This window comes from Colletotrichum chrysophilum (assembly GCF_026319265.1).
Source record: "Colletotrichum chrysophilum strain AFK26 chromosome Unknown scaffold_2, whole genome shotgun sequence".
Taxonomy (NCBI): domain Eukaryota; kingdom Fungi; phylum Ascomycota; class Sordariomycetes; order Glomerellales; family Glomerellaceae; genus Colletotrichum; species Colletotrichum chrysophilum.
This window is the reverse complement of record NW_026517289.1, coordinates 237,636-259,613: the sequence shown is the minus strand read 5'-3', so window position 1 is coordinate 259,613 and position 21,978 is coordinate 237,636. Positions and strand designations below refer to the sequence as shown.

Below are 21,978 nucleotides of genomic sequence, written 5' to 3'. Positions count from 1 at the left end.
CGCCTGGATTGACGCCCTGACCACTTGCTCTTAACCCCCCCCCCCCCCCCCCCTGGGAGCTGCTTGCGACTGGCACAGGGAACACTGCGAAGTCGCGTCTGGCGCGTCCCACCAGAACCTATGCGATTTACGGCAATCAACGTCCCGCGTTTGGTTTACTGCGTCGAGACTTCTTTCAACTCCCTCTGTGCTTAGAGACCTGAGATTTTTGCTTGTTGTTGAGGGAGACAGCCACTGGCGATGCCATCATGTCGGCCAACCGCGAGCATCGTATTGCTGGCGCTGTCGACAGCCTGATCGCACACCTGGTACCTAACGATCCCCACGAAGACGACGCTGCTGCCCAGGAAAGGCATGACAACTGCTTTGACCTGGTCAAATCAATCTTGGACGGGTAAGATTATTCACCATGCTTGGAGTCTCCAGCCTACTATCTCACTTATCGACTGTCGCTGACCCAAATTCACTGCCCAGCCCCGCGTCCCCCGCCATTTCCTCCGATGTTAACCACGCTTCCGACCTGATCAAGCGAAAGCTCATACAGAGCAACCCAAGCCAAGCCTTACGATTTTCTAACCTCTACACGCGCCTCCTCTCTCTACCGGTGCTCGGTCAGAAGTGGGCTATCTTATACCTCCTCTACCAGCTTGCCGACTCTCCAGATCCAAATGAGCCACTACCCCTCCCCCCGCCGAAGCCTCCTTCCCAGGCGCCGCGCGAGCCGTCCAGAAACCATGAAAGGGGTCAGTCTATGACCTCTACGCCAATCTCAAGAGAAGAAGAACAGTTCAACGACGCCTTCGCTCCTGAGGGCCTGAAGAAGTTTCCTCCGAACAATGCCAGAAAGAAGTCGGTTGACGAAAGAAAACCCGAGGAAAAAGAAAAGGAGAAGGAAACGGAAACGGAAGAGGCCGAGTCGAACAAGAGACAGGTGGCATTAAAGTCAACACTGCTGGCCGACAACTATACCGACATCGAACCATCAGAAACAGTCCTGTTGAGGGACCTCCCATTCACACTCCAAGGTCTATCATCCACTACGCTCCCACTTTCAAAACCAGATACCGTGGTATTGCCCCCGACACTACCATCGCCAATTATATCCCTTCTGCACACGGTTTCCGAGCCTTCGTTGCTGTACCGACGCCTGGAAGCCTTTGTAAAGTCACCTGCTCAAGGGCTGCTTCGACAGAGTCTTCGAGCCGCAGTAGGCGGTGAGCTGCGGGCATATCTGAGCCTCGTAGCAACCCTCGAGGGACAAATTCGCAGAGCCCTTTCTTCACTGGACGAGTCAGCGCCAAGAGGGGGTATTGGCAAAGCGGGAGTGACCTTGAAACGATGCGTAGTATGGACGCGCGAGGCGACAATGGGGCTGAGACTCATGAGTCTCATTGCTGAAGAGTCAGAAAGCAGGCGAGGCGGTCAGCTGATCTCGCTCATACATGGCTTTTCGTCATCACATGGAGATCCCATGGTTGCGGCATTTGCCGAACGTCTTTTGGTTCATGTCACACGCCCGTTCTATGACATCTTGCGCCGGTGGATCTATGACGGCGAGCTTCTCGACCCCTATTGCGAGTTCTTCGTCAAGGAGCAGCAGCAAACAGATGAACCAAAGACTGGCGGAAGCAGTGTCTGGGAGGACAAGTACGAGATTGATAAGGGCATGATTCCTAGTATCATCACTCAAGACTTCGCACAGAAAGTCTTCCTCATTGGCAAGTCTCTCAACTTCATCAGACACAGCTGCGGCGATTCACAATGGGTCGAAGACTACTCCAAGGCTGCGTCGAAGGAGCTGCGCTATGGCGACACAGCGACACTCGAGGCTTGGATCGACGAAGCCTATAAGACTACGATGAAGCGTTTGATTGACTTGATGGCGAACAAGTTCCATCTTTTCGAGCACCTACAGGCTCTCAAGAACTACATCCTCCTTGGACAAGGAGATTTCATTGCCCTCCTCATGGAGTCCCTGGCCGCTAATCTAGACCGCCCTGCTGGCGCACAATACCGTCATACACTCACGGCCCAGCTCGAGCATGCTATCCGCGGCTCCAACGCCCAATATGACTCACCTGAAGTCTTGCGTCGTCTTGACGCTCGTATGCTTCAGCTGTCACACGGTGACATTGGATGGGATTGCTTTACTCTCGAATACAAAGTTGATGCGCCTGTCGACGTCGTTGTCACCGACTGGGGTAACCGCCAGTATCTCAAGGTCTTCAACTTTCTCTGGCGCATCAAGCGTGTCGAGTTTGCTCTGGCTTCCACGTGGCGCAAGTGCATGACAGGCTCTCGCGGCGTGCTCCAGAACTCCGACCCTGTCGTGGTCCAGACATGGAAGTCGACACGGGGCGTTCTCGCAGAAATGATTCACTTCATTGGCCAGCTGCAATACTACATCCTTTTTGAGGTTATCGAATCATCCTGGAACGAGCTCCAGAAGCGCATTCACCGCGAAGGGTGCACTCTCGACGATCTCATCAAGGCACACACACGATACCTAAACGATATCACACACAAAGGCCTTCTCGGCGCTCGGCGCAGCGTTCGTCACGTCGAAACAGCTACCGGGGAAGATGACCGCGGCTCGTACCTAGCACAGCTAGGCGACCTCCTACGCGCCATGCTCAGCTACCGTGACTCCGTCGATGGTCTCTACAGCTGGAGCGTTTCCGACTTTACACGGCGTCAAGAGGCCGATGTCATGCGCATCTCGACCCGAGCTCCTCGACACCAAAAGAAGGCATCGACGCCTGGCCCCGACGGTGATGATGACAACCACGCCGTCGCGTCCGAGTTCCCGGTGCTTCAGGAACGTCTTCGCCATCTCGGTTCTTCGTTCCGCTCCCGTCTGCAGATCCTCCTCGGTGACCTTGCCTACCAGCCCGACGTCGACATGCGTTTCCTCGGAGTCGCGATGAACTTCAACGACGTCTACCAACCATCAAGGAGGAAGACCAAGACAACGTCAACTGCCTCGGCGAATACATCCAGGGCGTGAGAAAGGCGTCTGTCTCGGAGGCCCTCGGCGAAGTCGGCGTTCGTAGCGACCATAACGAAAGGGGCATTGTTGACTGATGAGTCCGGCCGTGCCAGCGCTTGCGGCCTTTTGCGCGTGTTATGGATGACTTTTACATTCCATGGTACAGGCACTCGATCAAGCATAGGACTTTGGCGTTGCATACAGGATGGGACGGGAGGTGTTTAAATTGATTGGAATTTTCTGTGTATAGACGGAAGGTACCTATGAATGACGACAAATTACCCATCATGCCAAACTGTCTCTGATTAGTGATTATGTCCACCATGTATGTTGTCTTTTGCCAAATGCCGCACACATCAAGATTCCGTATTACCGAGTTCGCTACCACCACACCTCACTTCACCACCGAGAAAAGAGAGCCCAAGAATTTAGAATGGAAACTTCATAACTATCATGCCATTTCGTCATGGAATCATGAGCCAAAGAAATCCCAACCCCACCCCCCAAAAGACAAAGGGAATAGGCGCAGTCTGGCCAGGAGATGATCTATCTGATCTTTGGGTAAAGCCGCTTGATACGGTTACCATGCAGTATTCTCACAAGAGAGAAGAAAAAAAACAAGAAAAGAAAACGACAACCGAGGGCAGGCAAGAAGCCCTTTGCCCTGCTCCTCCACTCCTCCAATCGCCGGTCGATGCTCTGACAGGATTACCCATATATACATGATGTGTTTGCGGACAATGCAGTATTGACCTCCTTCAGGAAGGCCCCTAGTGTTCGTGAAAAACCCCTGTAACCGTCATCGCCGCATGATGCCTTTTGCCAAGAGACGTTCCGTGTCTCTCAGGCCTCTAACAGAAAAAAACCATTTTCCTGGTTCCCTTTTTGTTTCCGTCCTCGACGCCAGATTGCTGCGGAGCCGGTGCCGTTTCAGGCACTCCTCGAAAGAATCCAGATCTAGTCTATACACGAAAGTCTTTCAAAGGCCGGGGCAGACAGAGGAAATGCTCAGTCAAGTGCTAAGCGATGCCTCCAAGCCGTTAAACTTTCAATTCTTTTCGAAACAATTCGTTGATGATGCTGTGGAAGCAATGTCCATCAATAGGGTATGTTGAGAACGTTGTTGGAAGGATGTCGATTCCAGCTGGTTCGTATCATGAAATGTCGCCAAGCGTACAATCAGAAAAAGACACAAACGCAATATACGCTGCAGGCCTCACGGAATTGATCGTTAGGCTGAACCGTAGCATCGTTATGTCGTAAGTGAACGCCGCCGCAACAAGGTAGTTTTCAAAGGCCAAAGCGAAGTATATGCTCGCCTTCCAACGCCCTTGCTATGATTCCAACACGATTTCGCCGTATCCACTTCAACAGCGATGCAGCCAGAATCGTAAAATCCAGACATTTCGCAAAATCCCCATGCGCTCCAATGGTGCTCGGAGGCGAGAGAAATGTGTGAGCCGTCGATGCGGCTGTATAAGTAGACGTGCTTAAACGTCCATCATTTCAGTGTCTTCGTCAATGACGGCGTCCTCGATCGTCTCATCGATCAAGGCTTCGTCAATCAGAGTGGGAAGTGAGGTGGACTCGCTAGGTCCCCACACGCCCTCAAAGACGGTTGCAGCTGATCTGCGACGATCCGCGACCCAGGTCATCGCAGGAGTCGACAGCAGCTGCTGGATAGTAGGTCGCTCACTCGGTTCAGGTCGAATCATCCAACGGACAATCTGGTCGAGTGAGCTGGGGTGAAAAGGGTCGCTCATGAAATCGGGGGGCGACCTCAGCTCAGTGCGCTTGCGGGTGATGAAGGGGCTGCTTGAATCATCCATCACGACGTTGACTCTGGTAGGGGCAATTCCAGAGTGAAGGCTGATGTCGGGAGCGCTGGTTTGAGCCAGAAGGGGGTCATCGAAGGACTGCATGGTCGGCACTCCAGCCGCGTCGCGTTGAGCACTAGTCGTGGTGGTGGCACTGAAGGTCAGGCTAGGGACTTCCGAAAGGTCACCAGAACGCAGGGCGATCCAGGTAGGGCCATTGTCAGGAAGGACAACGTTCGCAGCCATTTCGATAGTGATGAGTCCGAGAGAGAAGATGTCCGCGGGTTTGTTGAATTCGCCACGGAGGATCTCGGGGCCGATGTACTCTCTGTCACCCTCGGCATCGACGCCCTTAGCAGCAGGCCACTCGGTGGCCAGGCCGAAGTCACCAATCTTGAGGATGCCCTCAAAGGTAATGAGAATGTTAGCGGGCTTCAAATCGAGGTGAATGAACCCAGCCTCGTGAATGCTTTGCAGACCCTGCATATTCGTCAGTCATGTCAATGCCAAGGAAAGTCCGGTCAACTTACCAGGCCAATGTCATGGATGACCTTCCAGATACGGAAATCATCCAGTCTGCCCTTGCGGCCGACATTGCTCAGGAACTTGTCCAGCGTGCCCTCATCACAGAACTCGGTCTGGATGTACAGGTACTGGTTGGCCTCCCAGCTGTCGACATAGTGAAGCACATGGTCAGCGTGAGTCAAGGCCTGAAGCGCTTGGACCTCTCTCAGCTTGGCTAGGCGATCCTTGGGCCCCGTGAACGGACGGCGAGCCTTCTTGACAGCGTAGATGCGGTCGGGCTCAGGGCTTTCGCGAGAGTTCTTCGTGGGTGTTCCACTAAACACGGAGAGGAAGGAAGCGCGAGAGTAGCCAGACTTCACCACCCGGTAGACGGAGGAGAATTCACCCTTGCCAACCATCTCAACCTTGTCGAAGCGAGAGTAGAGAGAGTCATCAACATCAGCACCGCCGCGGACATTGACTGGGGTCATGAGCTGAGTCGTGGTGCTCTGGAAGGAATCGCGTCCAGAGGGGGTGGATGGAGCAGCTACGCTCCTCGGCTCAGGTGGGTTAGAAATCGAGAGGCAGCTGGCGTCAGGAATGACCATGTGCGTAGAGGGGGTTCGAGGAGAGCGCTGTTCAACTGGGCTAGCTGTATCGTGAGAAGTCATCTTAGCCAACATGTCCTTCTGAGGCTCAAACGTCGAGGGACAAAATCGAGTCCGTAAAGGCGAAGGGGCGCTGAAGCCCCGACAGGATCTCGAACGACCAAACGACGGCAAGGAAAGACGCGAAGTAGGAGACAGTCCGCTGGTCGGAGAACCAGTGGAGCCAAGGGGAGAGCTTGACAATGGACCACTGGCGCCCCTATTGTTGGACTTTCTCTCTGGAGTACACTCACCAGTAGATTCTCTAGAGATCATTGGCCGAACGGCGGAAAAGGGCAGCGATCTCTTAGCGCTGGGGCTCTCGATGCTCTGCTCACTCAGGTTGCTCAAGCTAGGGGTGAGACCCTGCTTCGTGGGTGTCGGGGGGGCGTCAGTAGTAGCAGTTGCGAGGTCGACGTTGAAGTTGGTGTCAAGGGAGAATTTCTTATCATCGTCCAAACTCAAGACACTGCCTCGGCGGGCATGGCGCGATCCCATGCGCTGGAAGATGCCAAGGCCCTTTCCTGGGTTGCCGAATGTGCTGCGAGATGATGGAGCTCCCGGTGCGTTGAAAGGGGTTGATGGCATACCACCGAACGAGTAGCGGTTGTTCTTCTTCATCACACTGCCAGGCGGTGGTGGGAAGGTGGCAAAGCCGTTGGTGGGCTTCTTGCAGGGAGTGTCGGGCATGGTTAGCTTGTTGTCGAACTCCTCGGGGTTGCGGTTGACCTTAGAGACAAGGCCCGTAGACATGAAGGCTCCAGCCCAAGGCTTGGCCGCCTTGAAGGGAGTGACATTCTCGTTGTTGTCCTCTTGCATGAAGGAGGGCCGAGAAGAGCCATAAGGCATCGACTTTGCGAAATTGATGGGAGCGCGGGGCTTCTCGAAGAGCGACGGAGGAGGCATGCTGTTATTCTGCTCCTCCAGGCTGTTTCCCGATGTTGAAGTGACCAGCGTCTTAGACAGCGGGTGAGGCTGGTGTGATGAGCGCTCAATTGGGTGAGCGGAAGGGTTGGGCAACGGTGGGTTCGATGAGAACGGGCTGTCGCGGGGAGCTTGAGGGGGAAGGAACTGATCCATTGACAAGCGCGGTCTGTTCTTGCTGTTGGGCGTTGAAAAGTCTCCGCTCATCTGTGCCAGGTGGTTTGCACCTGACCGACGTCCCCAAGAACTCCGGTCGTGTTGTCTTTGCTGGAGGGTGGACTTGCGCAGTGATCCAGTCCGGCGCGGGGCCTGGGGAGGCGGGGTCGGTGAAGGGAGAGGGTCCCGGTTTGAAGAAGAGCCGGATGATCCAAAGAGCTCGTACTCGCGGTTGGCTTCGTCGTGAATGTCAAAATTCGTCTTGCCCGGTGTGCCGCTGTTGCTGTTGTTGGTATTCGCGCTGTTGTCAAAAATGTTGAAATCAGGTGTGGTCTGGCCAAAACTTGAAATTCCGTGCAAACTGCGGCGCTTCGCGACCGGGCTGCCAAGCGAGGCCTGGTCGAGATTCATGATGGCGTCGCTGCGCTTCAGTGCGCCTGATCCCGGGACTGCCTGCGACTCACCCTGGCCTTCGATCGACCTGAAAATACTCGCTTGCTGAGCGTGACCGGTGCCGTCAAGATGGAAACTGTGGCGTGATGATTTTTGAAAGTTCGATCTGGACAGCGGGCTGACCTGGCCGTTGTTTTCCTGGCCGGGGCTTTCGGAGCTTGAAGCAGACGAGGGGCAAGAAGGAGTAGAATTTCCCGAGTCAGAGGTAGCGTTCAGAGCGCGCTTGAGAGGTGACTTGGGCGAAGTTCGAAGTCGAGTTACTGGCCGCGAAGGGCTGCCCGTCACCTTGGATGACTTTGCAGAGCGCAGAGAGAGGCGGACGCTGGGGCGGAATGGCGTGGCCAGGCTTGGGGGCGAGCTCAAGGGCGTAGTAGAGGTCAGCATGGAGGGAGGAAGGCCAGCTGGGGTAAAGCTGAGGGGTTGCTGGTCCTGCAGGCCGCTGATGCCACTGTTGCTGCCACTGCTACTAGGTGGTGTTGGTGTTGGTGTGTATCGTCGGCATGGCGATTGCTGCTGGACTGGTGTGTGGGATCCGCTGTGAGAGCTATCGGTGCTCTCAAGAGAGTTGGTGCGCGCCAGGCTGAACTTGGAGGGCGATCTGGAGAGTGACCTTCTCAGGCCCCTCACAGAGGAGGCAAGCACGTCCACATGGTGGACATGTGTTGGGCTGGGAACAGTGAGTGTTCCTCCGCTGCTGTTAGAGAACGACATGTTGGTTGGATGGCGTTCTTTGAGTGTCTTGTTTTGTTGTGTGGTCTATCGTTTTTTTTTTCTCTTTCTTGGGATTCGCTGTCAAAATACAAAGAGCTGAGCGCCGTAATGTTGGTGTATCTTCGTAGCAAGCAATGAATCAATCAATCCTGGGAGGGCAAGCAAACTGTCGCTGGGTATTGGTCGTCGGAATACTGTTTCGCTGGCTGCTCCGCGTAGGTGGTGGTGGAGCAAAGGTGCGATCGATGGATGGAGATGAGGCGTGTCGATTCGAGTCGAGTCGAGGGTTGGTGGCTGGCCTATGGCGCGTGTGTTGTTTGGCCTATACGGGAACGTGTTGGCGATCTGAAGAGATGCGGACTCCGAGGGCGCAGCTTCCTGAGGCGCGCGCGGAAGTGTGTATCGTCGATATTTCGGGGTCCTATCCCAAAGCGGTTGTTGATAGGACGGAGGAGACTTGCGGGAGTCCCTCAGGTGGGAGCAGTTACACGTGGTTGAGGCGATGAGGCCTGGATAGGCGGAAAGAGCGCCCTCTTTCTTGGTTCGATGCTGGTGGGACGTGGTGTTGCAGAAAGAAGTTGAAGGGTGGAAAAGGAGGGAAGGGCCCAGGCAGGAGGGCCAGGAAGAAGGGACGGGACGGGAGCGCAAGTGCATCTACTGCATGGCGCTAAGGTCTGAGGGGGGATGTCAAGCAGGAACGGTTAGGCATGCGTCTTGCTTCGCATCTTCATTCCCCTGGTGCTTGTGTCGCGACTTGTGATCGGCAGGCGACTCTTTCAAGTCATGGCCAGGAAAAAGAGAGGCTGGGGTAGAGGGTGAGAGGAAGTAGGGGTCCTTTCTCTCTTTCGCGTTGTGTTGTGTCGTGTCGTGTTGGTGGTGGTGAGAGTTGGTTGGGTGAGGCGGGTGGCAAAGCCCTTTGGGCAGCGAAGGTATCTCTGACTCTTGTTGGCCTTGTAAACTTGGAAGGCTGCAGACAAGGACAGGCACCCTCAGAAGGCAAAGGATGAGTGTGTGAGAGAGGGCGAGACTTGGGCGCAAAGGAAGGTGGAAGGATGCGCGGTGTAAGAGGATGAAGTGTGTGCGTCGGGTTGTGTGAGAGAGAGTGGGTGGTGGGTGGTTGGGTGTGGGAGCGGGTGCGGATGCGCCAGTACAAGTGAATTGCGCGCGCAACAAAGTGGGTGGGTGAAGTGCTGATAGTGGGCTGGCCTGGGTCTTGCTCTATCTTGGTGGGAAAGTTGGGATGGGATAGATGGGCAGGACAGGACAGTACAGGACAGGGCAGGCGGGCAGCCAAAGGCCTTGGACACACTGGGGGATCGCAGTCAGAATGGAGCCTTCTGGGTGGCTCCAGGCGCTGAGGACGCAAGCTGAGTGGATGGTTCAGGTTTGGAACGGAGAGAAAAGAAAAGACCCAAGTCCTGGAAAGCCGCTGCTACTGCTTTTCGCGATGGCGCGCGTGGCGTGTGTGTTGTTTACACGACTTCCGAAAGAGGAAAGGTGGTGGCTTTTCACGTGACAGACGCGTCGGGAGCTGGTGGGGCTGGCTGGTCTCTGCTAAGGAAAGACCGTCCTGAGGCTGCAGCTGGTCGCAAAGTCGCTTGCTGTCGCACCTGCAGGTCCCGGATTGGGGAAAAAAACAAAACCTGGAGAGGCATGAAGACGTCTCGAATGAAGAATCCCGAGGCTTCATCATGTCTTGGACTTCGCATTCGGGAGCCGACAGTCGACTTTCTTCTAGTTGTTCGTTTGTCGCCCAGTATCAGACATCAATCAACAATGTGTCTGCAGCCCCCCTCCCCCCCGTCGTCCCTCGCCCGCCCTGACATCACTAACAACTAACATGCTCGAACCCAACGGTCTGGCATCCAAATAGACCAGGGGCCGTCCCCGGACACAACCCAGGGGATGCCTTTTCGGACGTCTACCAGTACCGCTCATTGGCTGCGTCTGCCCTCTGCCTGCAGGGTCCCGCCCACGCGTCTGAGGTCTCATGCAGCCATGCCGCACCTCATGAGCACACTTCACGGAGCGAAAATTGACACAAAAAATAACATACTGAAATCCGAGAGCAGACGAGAAACATCAGTCGAGCCCCTATATTTTTCTCCTTGGGCCTCCTGTTCTGTGCGTCACGACTTGCAGCAGCGTCCGCCCACCCGCACACTACATGGAGTCAAGGGTCAGCATCTTGCACGTAAAAGACCAGACGACAGGCGAGCGAGCCTTCCCACCAGGGTTTCTCCAGTCCCAACACACTGACGGTCGACCTGAGGGAAAAGGCGCCTGTGCGACTGTGCCCCTCTTTGCTAGGTTCCATTCTCAGTCGTGGATTGTGGTCCTGCGGTGCTGGCCTTACCTCGTGCATGCCTACCACCTCACCTCCCCGCCGGCCGGATCCCGTGTGCCTTGATCAGTCGCTCGCACACTGCAGTAGCTGCTGCAGTGTCAACTGGTCCCTGGTCTCAAAGCCACGATTCGACTGCCACTTGTCCGCTTGATGCTGACGCTCCCCATCCAGACGCAGCGAAACGCTCCTCTGACTCTTACCCTCTCTTCAGCTTCGCTGTGTCAAGACGCACCTCAGCATCATCACCCTGCGGAGAACAATGACTGCATTTGCGACTGTCGGGCAGCGGCAAAAGGTGGGTTCATCATCAAAGTGGCAGGACGGATGATCCATGGACGATGGAGCCAGGCCACTAAACAAACGCGACAAGCCACAGCCGAGACCAAAACAAAACAAAAAATGTTTTTGTTTTGTTCGCCAATGTCAACAATACTTATCATTTGCGAGCCTCACCACCAGTTTTGCGAGTACCCATCAGCCCAGCGCCCTTCGGTCCCAACGGCGTAGCTGAGCATTCGGCTGGGGCTGCTACTCCCACCGTCACCACCGTCATCGCCATCCACCGCCAAACAGCATCCAACCTTGCGTGCTTGCCTCACCACCTACCAGTGGCATACCTCTCAGATACCCGGACCCTGCTGTTACGCACATTGGTCACTTTTCCTATCCATTTTACTGTCCATCGCTCAATGGGGGGAATGACAGGGTCCGCGATTGATTACGCCCGATATTACGATTTCATGCTTGCGACCGCCATCATTTCGCTTCTGTCTTCATCGTGACCTGCGACTTGCGACCTGCCCATTGTGTTCAACATTGAAAAGCTCCAGACGACAGGCAACATCTAGCTTTCCAGGTCGGCTTCCAGAAAGACGCCGGCGCTGAATGGTCCACCGACCGGTCCTCCCATTCCAGGAAACCAGAAGTCTCCTCCCCGCTGTCTTTTTCTCCCTGAAATCTCATTTTCTGCCCACCAGCGCAAGAAAGTCCTGGAACATTGGGAATGGTCTGGATGATCTAACACTTCGGGCGCGGCAGCGGCCTACAAGGTTTCCTCTAAGAATAAAAAGGAATTGGTGTTTCTACCCCCTCCCTATCCGTCCCGTCACCTCGTCACCACTAAACTACCGACAAACTGGCCTCATCCACTGATCCTCGCCACGCTATCTTCACCTGTTGCTCCTCTTCAACGGGCTGTTGGTTGCGTCAAAAATAACCGGGCTGCGACAAGATCGCGCTCCCGTTTCGGTGGCCCACCAGGGCGGGGAGGGGCAGGAGCTTGGATCGCCGTTCGAGCCTCTCCTCCCTCCAGAGCTCAGACACTCTTTGACCTCTCTTTTTTTTTTTTATTCCACACTTGTCCCTTCGCCGGTCGCCCACGTCCTGGTTGGTTACGTTCCATGCCGGAGGAAGAGAACCCAACAAGAGACAAGACGGCACAGGAACGACTCGTCGTATCGGGCGGCAAGACAAGGGATGGACGGGAAGTGGCTGCAAGGCGACGCAATGCCCAGGCCAAGATGCAAAGGTATCATCAGGGTTACACCAGTACGCAAGATATTGAATCCAAGCCACACAACCCAAAGAAAGAACCATAGATAACACTGGATGAGATGACCTGAGGTGGTGAAGACCCCGTTTTTTTCTCAGTTTCTCCTCTGGTCAAATCTCTGGTATACGGTAAAATGCAATATGTTCGCTTCCGCACGTGCAAAGCAAAAGGTTGAGAAACAGATCGCCTTCCTGTCAGATGTATCGTGCAGCAGTTGCAGCGGAGGAAGAGGACCGGGAACAAGACAAGAGACGGACGTCCAACCCATGGACAGAGTGGCCCCCCTCACTCAGATCACCGTCCCCAGTGCTCCTCTTTGTGCCACAGCCCGCGGTCCATCGACCCCGAAACCTGGGCAGAAGACCCAGAAATTGCTCGATATTGACGTCTCCTCTGCTCCGAGGCCCAGCGGGCAGCCAACAGGCCCCCAGAAAATCTTCCCGTCCTCCGAAAGCCACTAATACGGTAGGCAGGTATCTATCTAATCGGGAGAATGCCAAAAAACCGACCTCCAATTTCCCATCTGGCCCCCCTTCCCATATTACACCGGATATCATATTAAAGCACCCTTTATTGTTGTTTGTTGATGGGTGTAAATTCAAAATCAACAAACAAATCAACAACCTCCCCTCCCTCCCCTCCATCGCCTATCGATACCGGTGGATTCCAATCCGCCACCCCTTGAATCCTCCCCTCCCTCTTTGCCCCTCCCCTTTCCCCTCCCAGGCCAGCAGCTCATTGTCAATGTCATCCCCGTATTGTAGGATCCTCTCCCTCCCCTCCCCCCCCCATCTGCGACAGGCACAGCACAGACTCCCGACCTCCGAAACAACCGCCGCGTACAAAAAACGACGCAGAGCGACGAATAGTACGGGGCGGACCGCCGCGCGGAAGGGAACGAAAAGAAAGGGATGCAAGCAAATAGGCGATTCGAAGAAACAATGTCTCTACCTATCTGCAAAACCCCGTCTCAGACAATCGTGTCCACGGGAAGAGAGAAGATATCAATTCCAAGAAGGAAAAGAAACCGCACAAAAGTACATTGGTAGTAGACAACAGAGAACCAAAGAAAAAAAAAAGGCCCCTAGAGGTAGCTAGTAGCTGTTGTAGACCGTTGCCGTCTGTTCAAGCCGCCGTTCCACGTCCAGCCTGGCTACCGTAGCCGTGCGTCCGAGCCGGGCTGGCCGCGCAGCCGCCGTTGTCGCCACCCGAAGTGCACCCGGGACCAAAGGTCATGAGATTGTTTCCCATCTTTGCTTCTTTTTCTGCCGGAGACGCCCGTTCTGCGTCTATGTGCGGCCCCGTGGCTGCTGTTGTGCTATCCGGTGATGGGGTGCGCGACGCACCCGTCTCTCGCATGCCACCACATACGCGACCTCTTTCCCGTGCCGTGACCCAATGTTGAAGACAAGGTATCACGCCCGTCTCGGAATGTCCTGGGTGAGTTGAGATTCGCCTCGTCCCGAGAGAGAGGCTGGGCAAAGGGCGTCCACGTCGAGCCAAAGTATACGCAAGATTTTCCTGGATAGACCTGACAAAAATCTCATGACATTGCAGTTTCTACGCTAATAGTTCGTGGAAACGACGAAGAATAACCCGATGGGAAGTAACTAATAGACGTTTCTCTCCAATGATTTTCATCATATCCTCCTACTGATATGTTCGCCCGCATTACGCTGAGCAGGAATATGACTCCATGAAGATCAGATTCTAAGGCTCTAGATGGCAGCACGTAAACATGCCAATGCCCAGGTGCGGGAAGATTAATCACAAGCGAGTAGCAGGACCAGTCAGCTCATGAGGCCGAGCGGCGTTTGACCGCGATAAACTGGATGGACCGTGAGGAGCTTCTCGAGGAAGGAGAGTCCATCCACACATCTGAACCCCAGCATCGTGACTTGCTTATACATGTGATATTCCCTAGCAAACTTTCGATAAACGAGGTTGGCGCGGTGTGAGTTGCTACGATGGTCGATCGATCAACGCTGAAAGTGGTGGCCTAGGCCATGTGAAGCCTCCACGCCCAGACAGGACGTCATTATATAAAATTGCTTCTTTGAGCTCGGTCCATGCGGGCAATGGGAACTAGAGGAAGAGGAGGAATCTAACGTACACCAAAGCCACCCCAGCGGAACCCTTTAGTCGGGTTCACTTTGACGTCGGCAGTCGCAAGCCAGCCGCGCCAACCATGCCAATAATCCAAACGCCACAAGACCCCAATGTTGTCCGTTTCTTTGTCGATCGAGTCGACCTATTTTCCTCTAGGAGCCCAATATCTTGGATATCGAAGTTTCTCCCTGTACAATACGAGGAGAGCCAGCCTTGAATGCCACGCGTCCAGTAAAGAGAGAGAATATGCTGGGTATCAATTATAGAGAAAAAACAAACAGCCACTCCGCAGCCGGTAATGAAGTCTGTCCGTGGTTCACTCCACCCCCACCGCGCGTCCAACGGCTTATGAAAGATTCCTCCGAATCCATTCTGCCCAGGAGCAGAGGTCTTCCATCACCTCAAGCAGCTTGCCCAGATCCTCCGGAGTAAGTTGCTTGTGTTTGCCCTTATCCGCTGCCGCTACATCCTCATCAACTGCGGGCACGATGTTTTGCGATACGATGTGCACCCGCCCATTCTCCTGAATCTGAAGATCAACGTTGGCGGTCGCATTGCGGAAGGGGAAGACGACGTGTAAACCAGCGGACGGATGTACAGTCAAGACAACATCGATTGTCAACTCTTGTTCATTGTCTCCAAGCTTGTTGGACATAAACATCTCGTATTCAGCTGATGTAGTCGTCGTCGCCTCGACCGTATCGATGGACTGGTCCTTCTCAGGCAGTGGCTGTCCAGATATGTCTGAGCCGAAGCTCCTCTCAAGCAGTGTTGATATCAGAGCATACTGGCGAAGGATGGGTAGCATGGCTACAAGTTGCCGAGGGTGAGAAAAGGAGAGCTCAGTTACGGTTTGTCCATAGACTGGCTTGTAAATGAGAAGCGTGTTCTTGTGTCTTCGGGAGATTGTGTTGCCGTCGCCCGGGACCTGTATCGCCCTCCGGCAAGAAATGACACGAAGTTCGCTCGCATCGTGGTTGGTCCCGTCGGGTATAGGGAAGGATATGCTGTCAAACGTGTGGATTGGGACCAGCATAGGTTGGGACGCCGCGCCTGTCAGGCTGTGCAAGTTGTTCCACACGGATTGTGGCACTATGACTGGCGGGGCCAGTGTTGCAATAAACTTGACTTTCGGAAGTCTTTGTGTACTGCCATCTGGGCCCACCATATCCATACCTTTGTCCTTGTTGTCGTCGGTTTGCGGGAGGCTCGTCGCCTCTGGCTCCTGCCAGTCGATGCCCGATGCGCCAGCAAGGATGTCGTCTGGACCAGGCTCAGCAACAACCTTTTGGGATATCCAGCTCTCTGATACGCGGACGGGCGGGAATAACTCTCCGTCATCTAGCGCTTTGCAGGCTATGAGAATGGACCAGACCTTCTCTTGCTTCTCGCAGTATCGGACGGTCTCCGTCTTGGGTATGACATGACGTCTTTCCGTCCAATACTCGACACTGAGGCCGACCATGTCTCTGGCGTGCATCATCGGGCGACCGCTTTTCATGCACTTGACTGTGGTTTGAAGAAAGCGCGCTGGCTTCCCGCCCATCGCGGCATCTTCCTGCAGCTTCGACAGCTCCCAACGGAAGAGACGCTCCAAGCACTCAAAGATGCCAGCCAGAGCCTCCTGGCAGTCAAGTCCGGGGATGACACTGAGCTTGTCAAGATTTGCGAGGCGCTCCAGATTCTCAGAGAATTTGTCCAGGGTCTTGGTCAGAGGACTTTGGTCCGGCCGAAGCTGGAGATCCTCGAGTAGAATCTTGGCGGCTTGGTCTTTGTGCCTCGTCACGATTGGGGCCGACTCCGGGAACGTCAACGAGACGTTCTCCACAACGTTGTTGTTCAAGACAATGTCCACCGTCAGGGCCTGTCCTGCTATGACAAGCATCTTGGTCTTCCTGCCGTCGGGCGACCGGTGCTCGTCCCAGATGCTAGTAAGACCTGTACGGAGGGTCAGTCGCTCGAGGCCCGCTTCGCTCACTCGTCCTTTCGCTTTCTGCCAGAAAAACTAGTCAGTCTTCGTCGCAGAAGCAATTTGACAGGTTTGACTGACCCCAAGAATATCAATGACCGAATCCAGGCGCTTGATCTTGTCATCCTCGCCCATTCCTCCCAGACCACCGAATCCTCCGACACCAACATGATCCAAGCCAATATCCAATCCGCCGCTTATTCCAAGGGCGCCCATAGCTGCTGCGGCAGACGGACTGTCGAAGTTGAGAGCGCCATTAGGGTGTCCCATAAGAGTAGTCGAGGTCGCAGGCGATTTCTTAAACTGCTGAGGCGAAGACCGAGGACCCCTTGGGGAGAAGGCTGCATGGGTCTGGGACGCTGAGAAGGGTGTCGAGACCGGTGGTGTCGCTGCAGCAAGCTGCGAAGGTGTCCGGCCTTGTTGCGAAGCGGCATGCTTCATCTGAGTCGGAGTAGCCATCGTTGGAGCTGGTCGATCGAGTTTGTGGGCGATCGCGATTTATGGCTGAATCCGACCGCGCCGTGCTATGTTGCCAATTCTCTCGTGATCATCAAGAGGGGAGAAAAGCCTATTGCCAGTGCGAAAGATGTGCCAAAAAACAAAATGAAAAAAGACGTCACAGGAAGTAATTCTGTATACTGGCAGGGGAATGAAGACGGCAGTTTCCACCGCAGGTTTGGAGGAGTCGACACGCAGTTGACCGCGTCCCGCAGTAGCAAGGGCAGCAAGGTGAGAAGGAAGGCACGTCAGCTCCGGCTTACTTGCCTCGGAAAGCACACACATCCGGGGTTTAACCGGGAGTACACCCACGCCTTCATTCGTTGACTGCACATGAATTGATTTAAAGTCCCGTTCTTCTGACAAAAAGGACCTACCTACAAAATGCACACTTCTAGTAAGCATTGTTTAAGCATATATGATGTCATTGCGCGAGTGACACCTAGTTTTGGATTTGACAGGCCTTTCTCCATATGTTTTCGTTTGATACTTCGTGAATATTCTCATCGAGGCGTTTTAAAACAGAGAGCTGAAAACCGGCAGAAAGTCACCTATTAAGCATTCTAGTGTTTGATGTCGAGGTTGCAAATACATCATGTCGGTCTGACGCTCCAATGTGGCTGTGAACTGGCGCCAAAGCAGGCATGATCACTTGAATGACGCGAGAGGCTCACAGCGAAATGAACAAGTTTTTTTCTGAAGCAACAATAGCTTTTTATTTCCGTTTCGTCAAGTCGTTACCTTAAAGAGACAGTTCCCAACGTCTCACACTTTTTGTGAAAGAATAAAAATTCATCGTAAAGTCATCATCCTTCCCTTGACACGCTCGGTGCCAGATCCCCCCTGTATTCAAGACAGAAAAGGAAAGCGGAAACAAGGTAATGTAGGTGATCAGTCCTCAAAGTAGTGTGGCTACTTCGCCCGAGCTCATAACAGGCGAAGGGAAGCGCCATGGGGTCCCAAATCTCCGTCTCTTACGTGTGTATGTTGCCCCGAGGATCAATGAGAAAAACAAAAAAAGGAATAACAGCCGAGTCTTTAGAATTAAGTCCCTCCCCCATGCAAGCGTCAGTCATCAGCATGTACAGCCGTGAGGGCATTTAAAATCAGGGAATGAGAGTCGTCAATCGTCATCATGTAACGTTGATGGCGGAAAGTCGTCTCGCGAATACAAAGACAGATAAGAAAATGGTGTGTGCAAGGAGCGACGAGAAGCGTCATTTAGATGCCTCTAGATCATCAATTCAGACGTTCATGACCGATCATGTCTCGTACCCTGGTTTAGCCACAACGCCTCAAATGAAGTGTCAAACGGCAGAGGTTGGAAAATATCGACTCAGCGAAGGTTTTTTTTTTTTTACCTTCGTCGCGGCTGCTGGGCCATCACAGGCGGGGCGTACGCCATGGCCGGGACTTGTGAGTCCAAGAGGGTTTTGCGACGCTTGAGGTCCATGCCGCCGCCGCTTGATGGGCGCTGCAGGTCGTCGTCTTCGTCGCGCCCGCGCTTGATGCCGCCAGCACCGTTCATCTGGGACGCGTATCCGTTTGACATGGATCCCATATCGGCTTGAGGCTGGTAAACATCGCCGGTTCCGGCTCCAGCAGCAGTTCCACGGTCGTTGCTCATTACATTATACAGGTTGCTTGAGGGTTGTTGGGGTACACGCGGAGGAGTGTTGTAACCAGCTTGCTGGGAGTAGTATGGTTGAGGAGCAGCAGCTGTGCGGGGAGTTGCGCGACCAGACGCAGGCGGGTGGCTCGGCGAGCCGGTCATCTCAGGGGAGAGGTGCTGATGTTCAGCGGGTAGGTTTCCGACGGCAGGAGCAGAGTAGTTGTAGGAAGCACGGCTGGCGTCATACGCGCCACTGTCGTGGGTGTATTCGGCATCATGGTCATGCTCAGCTTCCTCATCCCCGGCAGGTTGACCACCGGATTGATCAGCGTGGATAATTCCGTTGGCGGGTTTCTGGTCCTGAGGAGCGCCAGAAGTTGCGGGGCGTGTTGTCGGAGGTCCCATGTCGTTCTTAGCGTACGGGTCGGGCTGGCCGTAGACGGGGCGGTCTTGAGAAGAAGGATTGGTAGCTTGGTACGGCGACTGTTGGGCGGAAGGGTTATACATCGGTCTCGAGTTGTCGTACTGTTGCGCGCCGGACTGATACGATTGCATGTTCTGAATAGTCGTTCCCGGGGGTGTGGAGGCCGGTGTTGCGGGCATTGAACGGGCGTTGCTCAAGCCGGTATCGATGGACATCGGGTTGGCGCCTTGAGCGCTGCCCATTCCTTGACCCTGTGCCCACTGGAATCCGCTGTCCGAAGCGTTCATGTTCCCGCCCATGACGCTGGAGGCGCTAGTCGGCGGCGTGGGGAAGGTGTGCGCGCGATCAAGCGAGGGACGTCCCATTTGAGCGTGGGACGGCAGCGACTGCTGGGGGCCAGGCAAGCTCATGTGGTGATGATGTTGCTGAATGGAGGGTAGCCCAGGGGCACCGGTCTGAGGAGCACCGCGCATTTGGTTCTGTTCTTGCTTGCGACGTTCAGCAGCAGCCATGACCTGGTTGGTGCGGGTCTGATTTGTGGGGTGGTACAGCAAAGCACCAATGTTGTGAACAAACAGCGGGTACAGGAGCTCCGTAATCTTCTCCTTGTTGGCGAAGTCGAGTGCCCTCTCAAATGGAATCCTGCGTCGCGTTAGCTGGAACTCGGCAGTAGACGCGTCTTTGCTGAGCTCAACTTACCAGACACCCTTCAAATGCATGGGGCCAATCTTGACAACATGTCTCACTTTTTCGCTCTTGAGAATGCCATCTCTGCGGCCGCGGGTCATACCAGCAACGTTGAGAAGCTTGGTGCCATTGATCATGTGATTGTCTGCAAAGGTGTCAACGACTGCAGTTCTAATGTGGCATGGCATTGCAACTTACCCTCACGGCGCGCGACACAGATACCGCGGGCCTCGACCTGAAAACACAGACTGCCCTCGTCTTCCCACAGCGTAGCTGTCACTCTGGGCTTCATTCCTGGGGGAGCAACCTGTCCGGTGGTGTCAAAGCCTTGGAAGCCTTGGGTTGCTACACCGGGCAAAGGAAGGACGTTTTGGCCCATCTGGCTAGCAGGTTGCGCACTCTGGGGCGAGGTCAAACCATTGGCGTAGCCATACTGGGAGTACTGGGGTTGCGGGGCGTACTGGGGCATATGAGTCGGTTGTAACGGCGGGTGCTGTGAGTGGTAAGACATGGCGCCAGAGGTGACGGTCTGGGGCGGCGGCGCCTGTCCAGCGGACATGTGTTGCGAGTAATACATGTCGGCAGCGGGTTGATTCATGGCGGGGTAGCTATCGTATGCACCGACCTGCTGGCTTGAGGAACCAGGAATGGTAGCGGTGATGGGCAGAGTAGGAGAGGGGGTCTTGGGGCCGTTGGAGGATGCGGCCGAGGTGAAGGACGACTGCGAGGCGTGCGAGCTTGAGGCGGACCCAATAGAGCTGACCCGGGGTGACGAGGTACCCGACGAGTATGCCTGATGCGAGTTTGGCAATGGCAGAGACGGCACTCTCTCGCTGCTCATGTACCTCTGGGCTGCGTAGTTGTTATAGTACGACACGTCGGTCGGTCCCCGGGTTTGCACTTGAGAAATCGACGGTAGATCCAGCTTCACGGTGTTGCCCCGAAGGTTCGTACCTGACGCCAGACAGTCAGTGGAGTCCGAGTCGTTCGCGAGCCTCTGGACTGCGGCAGCTGCAAAAACACACGAGCGTGGAAAGAGCAGCAATTGTCTTTCCAGGCGTCGAGCGTTGTTCAGTCAAATTGACCTGTCCAATCGGCGCAGTTGATAGCGCAGTTGGAATCAGTTGGCGAGGTTTGACGGCGCAAAAAAAACAAAAAACGTCAGGTTGTTCGAGCGGTGAGGGTGCTACCAGGCAAGATGGAACGATAACCGTGGTACGAGAACTTTTCTTGAGTGAAAACAGATCAGGACGGTCGTGGGGCGTCGTAAGCAGTCGTTAAAAAAGAAATCAGAGCTTCAGTAACGTTAGCATCTGATTGTGTCAAGCCGTGGGAACTGTTGCAATGGCTATTTTGTATCGGTAAGGTCGAATAGAGAGTAGTCTTCAGACGTCGGTCGTCGAAGGGCAGAGTAAATACAAGAGATTGGGTTGACCTCTTGGTTCTTTACTTGCTTGGCGGGTTGCACGAAGGCGCCGAGGACGGTGACGGTAGGAAGCGAGAGAATGGCCCTTTTTTCTTGTGAAATGGGGAGCTGAGTAACAGGCGGTGGAGGCCGTTTGTATGAAAGGTCTTATCGAAGCAGAGGTACCGAACAAGCAGCACACACAAACACTTTCGCAGAGACCAGGCAACAAATCGTGGACTTCGAGCGAGGTCGTTGGTTTTTTGTTTTTCTTCTTCTCTCTTCGTCGAGCTCACCCAACTCTTCTAATGCAGGTACATCAGCTAGAGTTGGCGTGTAAGATGGGGGTGGAGGGTGCAGCAGCAGAGATGCAGGAATGCAAACCAAACCAAGGACTTTTCGTTCTGAGATGGCGCTTATGGGAAAGGGTAGGAGGGCTGGTGAAGAGGCATTGGGAGCATAGAAGAAGTTTGGGTTCAGACTTACCGTCCTCGCCTCTTGGGCTGTCCTAAGGGAATATTGGAGGTGGTTGGTGGAGTCGTGAGAGGTAAAAGGAAAAGAAAGAAGCCGGGCGTGGGAAGGTTTTGTTTTCGGTGGTGAGAGAAAAGAAGAGGAGGCAGGTCGAAGTCCCTCCACCCCATCTACAGACTACGGTCCTCAAGATCATACATCCACGCCCCCGACCGGTGCAGCTAAGGTCAAGGTAGGCAAGGTAAAGCCAGGGTGCTGCAGGACGTGGACCAGGTGTTGAGAGGGGACGGGAGGTAGGTACCAACTCGACTGGGGTACTGCGGTATCCGCAGAGCGGTGCGGGCTGCGGGCTGCGGTACGGGGATGCCACGGCTTAGGTCATGTCCAAGGGCAGGTCCAGCTCCAGCTCCAACAGAGCAGAAGACCGTGGGTACTCTGGCTGCGCGAAAGGCAGGTTGGGGACGGACGAGCGATCGAGCAGCGAGCAAAGAGGCATGGATTGGATGGTGTGGTGGTTGTCGTGGCGGTGGTAATGGTGGCAGCCAGCAGCAAGCAGCAACAGCAGCTGTGGCACTGGCAATGGCATTGGCACTGGCACGGTAAGGTAAGGTAACAAGTAGCCGGGGCAGAAGAGAGGAAGGGCGAGCGAGCGAGCGAGCGCCAGAGCCCGTTGCCCTCTGGCAAGGTCAGGTACCGCGTAGAA

At 54.7% G+C, this 21,978-nt stretch overlaps 4 protein-coding genes across 4 annotated transcripts; 1 reads left to right on the top strand and 3 right to left on the bottom strand.

Moving 5' to 3' along the window:
- Positions 1-248: 248 nt before the first annotated feature.
- Positions 249-3,007, top strand: COL26b_000459 (uncharacterized protein; the record flags this gene model as incomplete). Its single annotated transcript, XM_053173428.1, has 2 exons — positions 249-394; positions 475-3,007. 2 exons carry the CDS (start codon positions 249-251, stop codon positions 3,005-3,007), a joined length of 2,679 nt encoding a protein of 892 aa, XP_053042476.1.
- A 1,472-nt stretch (positions 3,008-4,479) lies between these two features.
- On the bottom strand, positions 4,480-8,201 carry COL26b_000458 (uncharacterized protein; the record flags this gene model as incomplete). The annotated part of the gene is made up of 3 exons (XM_053173427.1): positions 4,480-5,286; positions 5,337-5,962; positions 6,212-8,201. 3 exons carry the CDS (start codon positions 8,199-8,201, stop codon positions 4,480-4,482), a joined length of 3,423 nt encoding a protein of 1,140 aa, XP_053042475.1.
- Positions 8,202-14,555: 6,354 nt separating this feature from the next.
- Positions 14,556-16,637, bottom strand: COL26b_000457 (uncharacterized protein; the record flags this gene model as incomplete). Its single annotated transcript, XM_053173426.1, has 2 exons — positions 14,556-16,202; positions 16,260-16,637. 2 exons carry the CDS (start codon positions 16,635-16,637, stop codon positions 14,556-14,558), a joined length of 2,025 nt encoding a protein of 674 aa, XP_053042474.1.
- Positions 16,638-18,033: 1,396 nt separating this feature from the next.
- On the bottom strand, positions 18,034-20,240 carry COL26b_000456 (uncharacterized protein; the record flags this gene model as incomplete). The annotated part of the gene is made up of 3 exons (XM_053173425.1): positions 18,034-19,354; positions 19,412-19,544; positions 19,598-20,240. The coding sequence occupies 3 exons, from the start codon at positions 20,238-20,240 to the stop codon at positions 18,034-18,036; spliced, it is 2,097 nt and encodes a 698-aa protein (XP_053042473.1).
- Between the last annotated feature and the right edge of the window lie 1,738 nt (positions 20,241-21,978).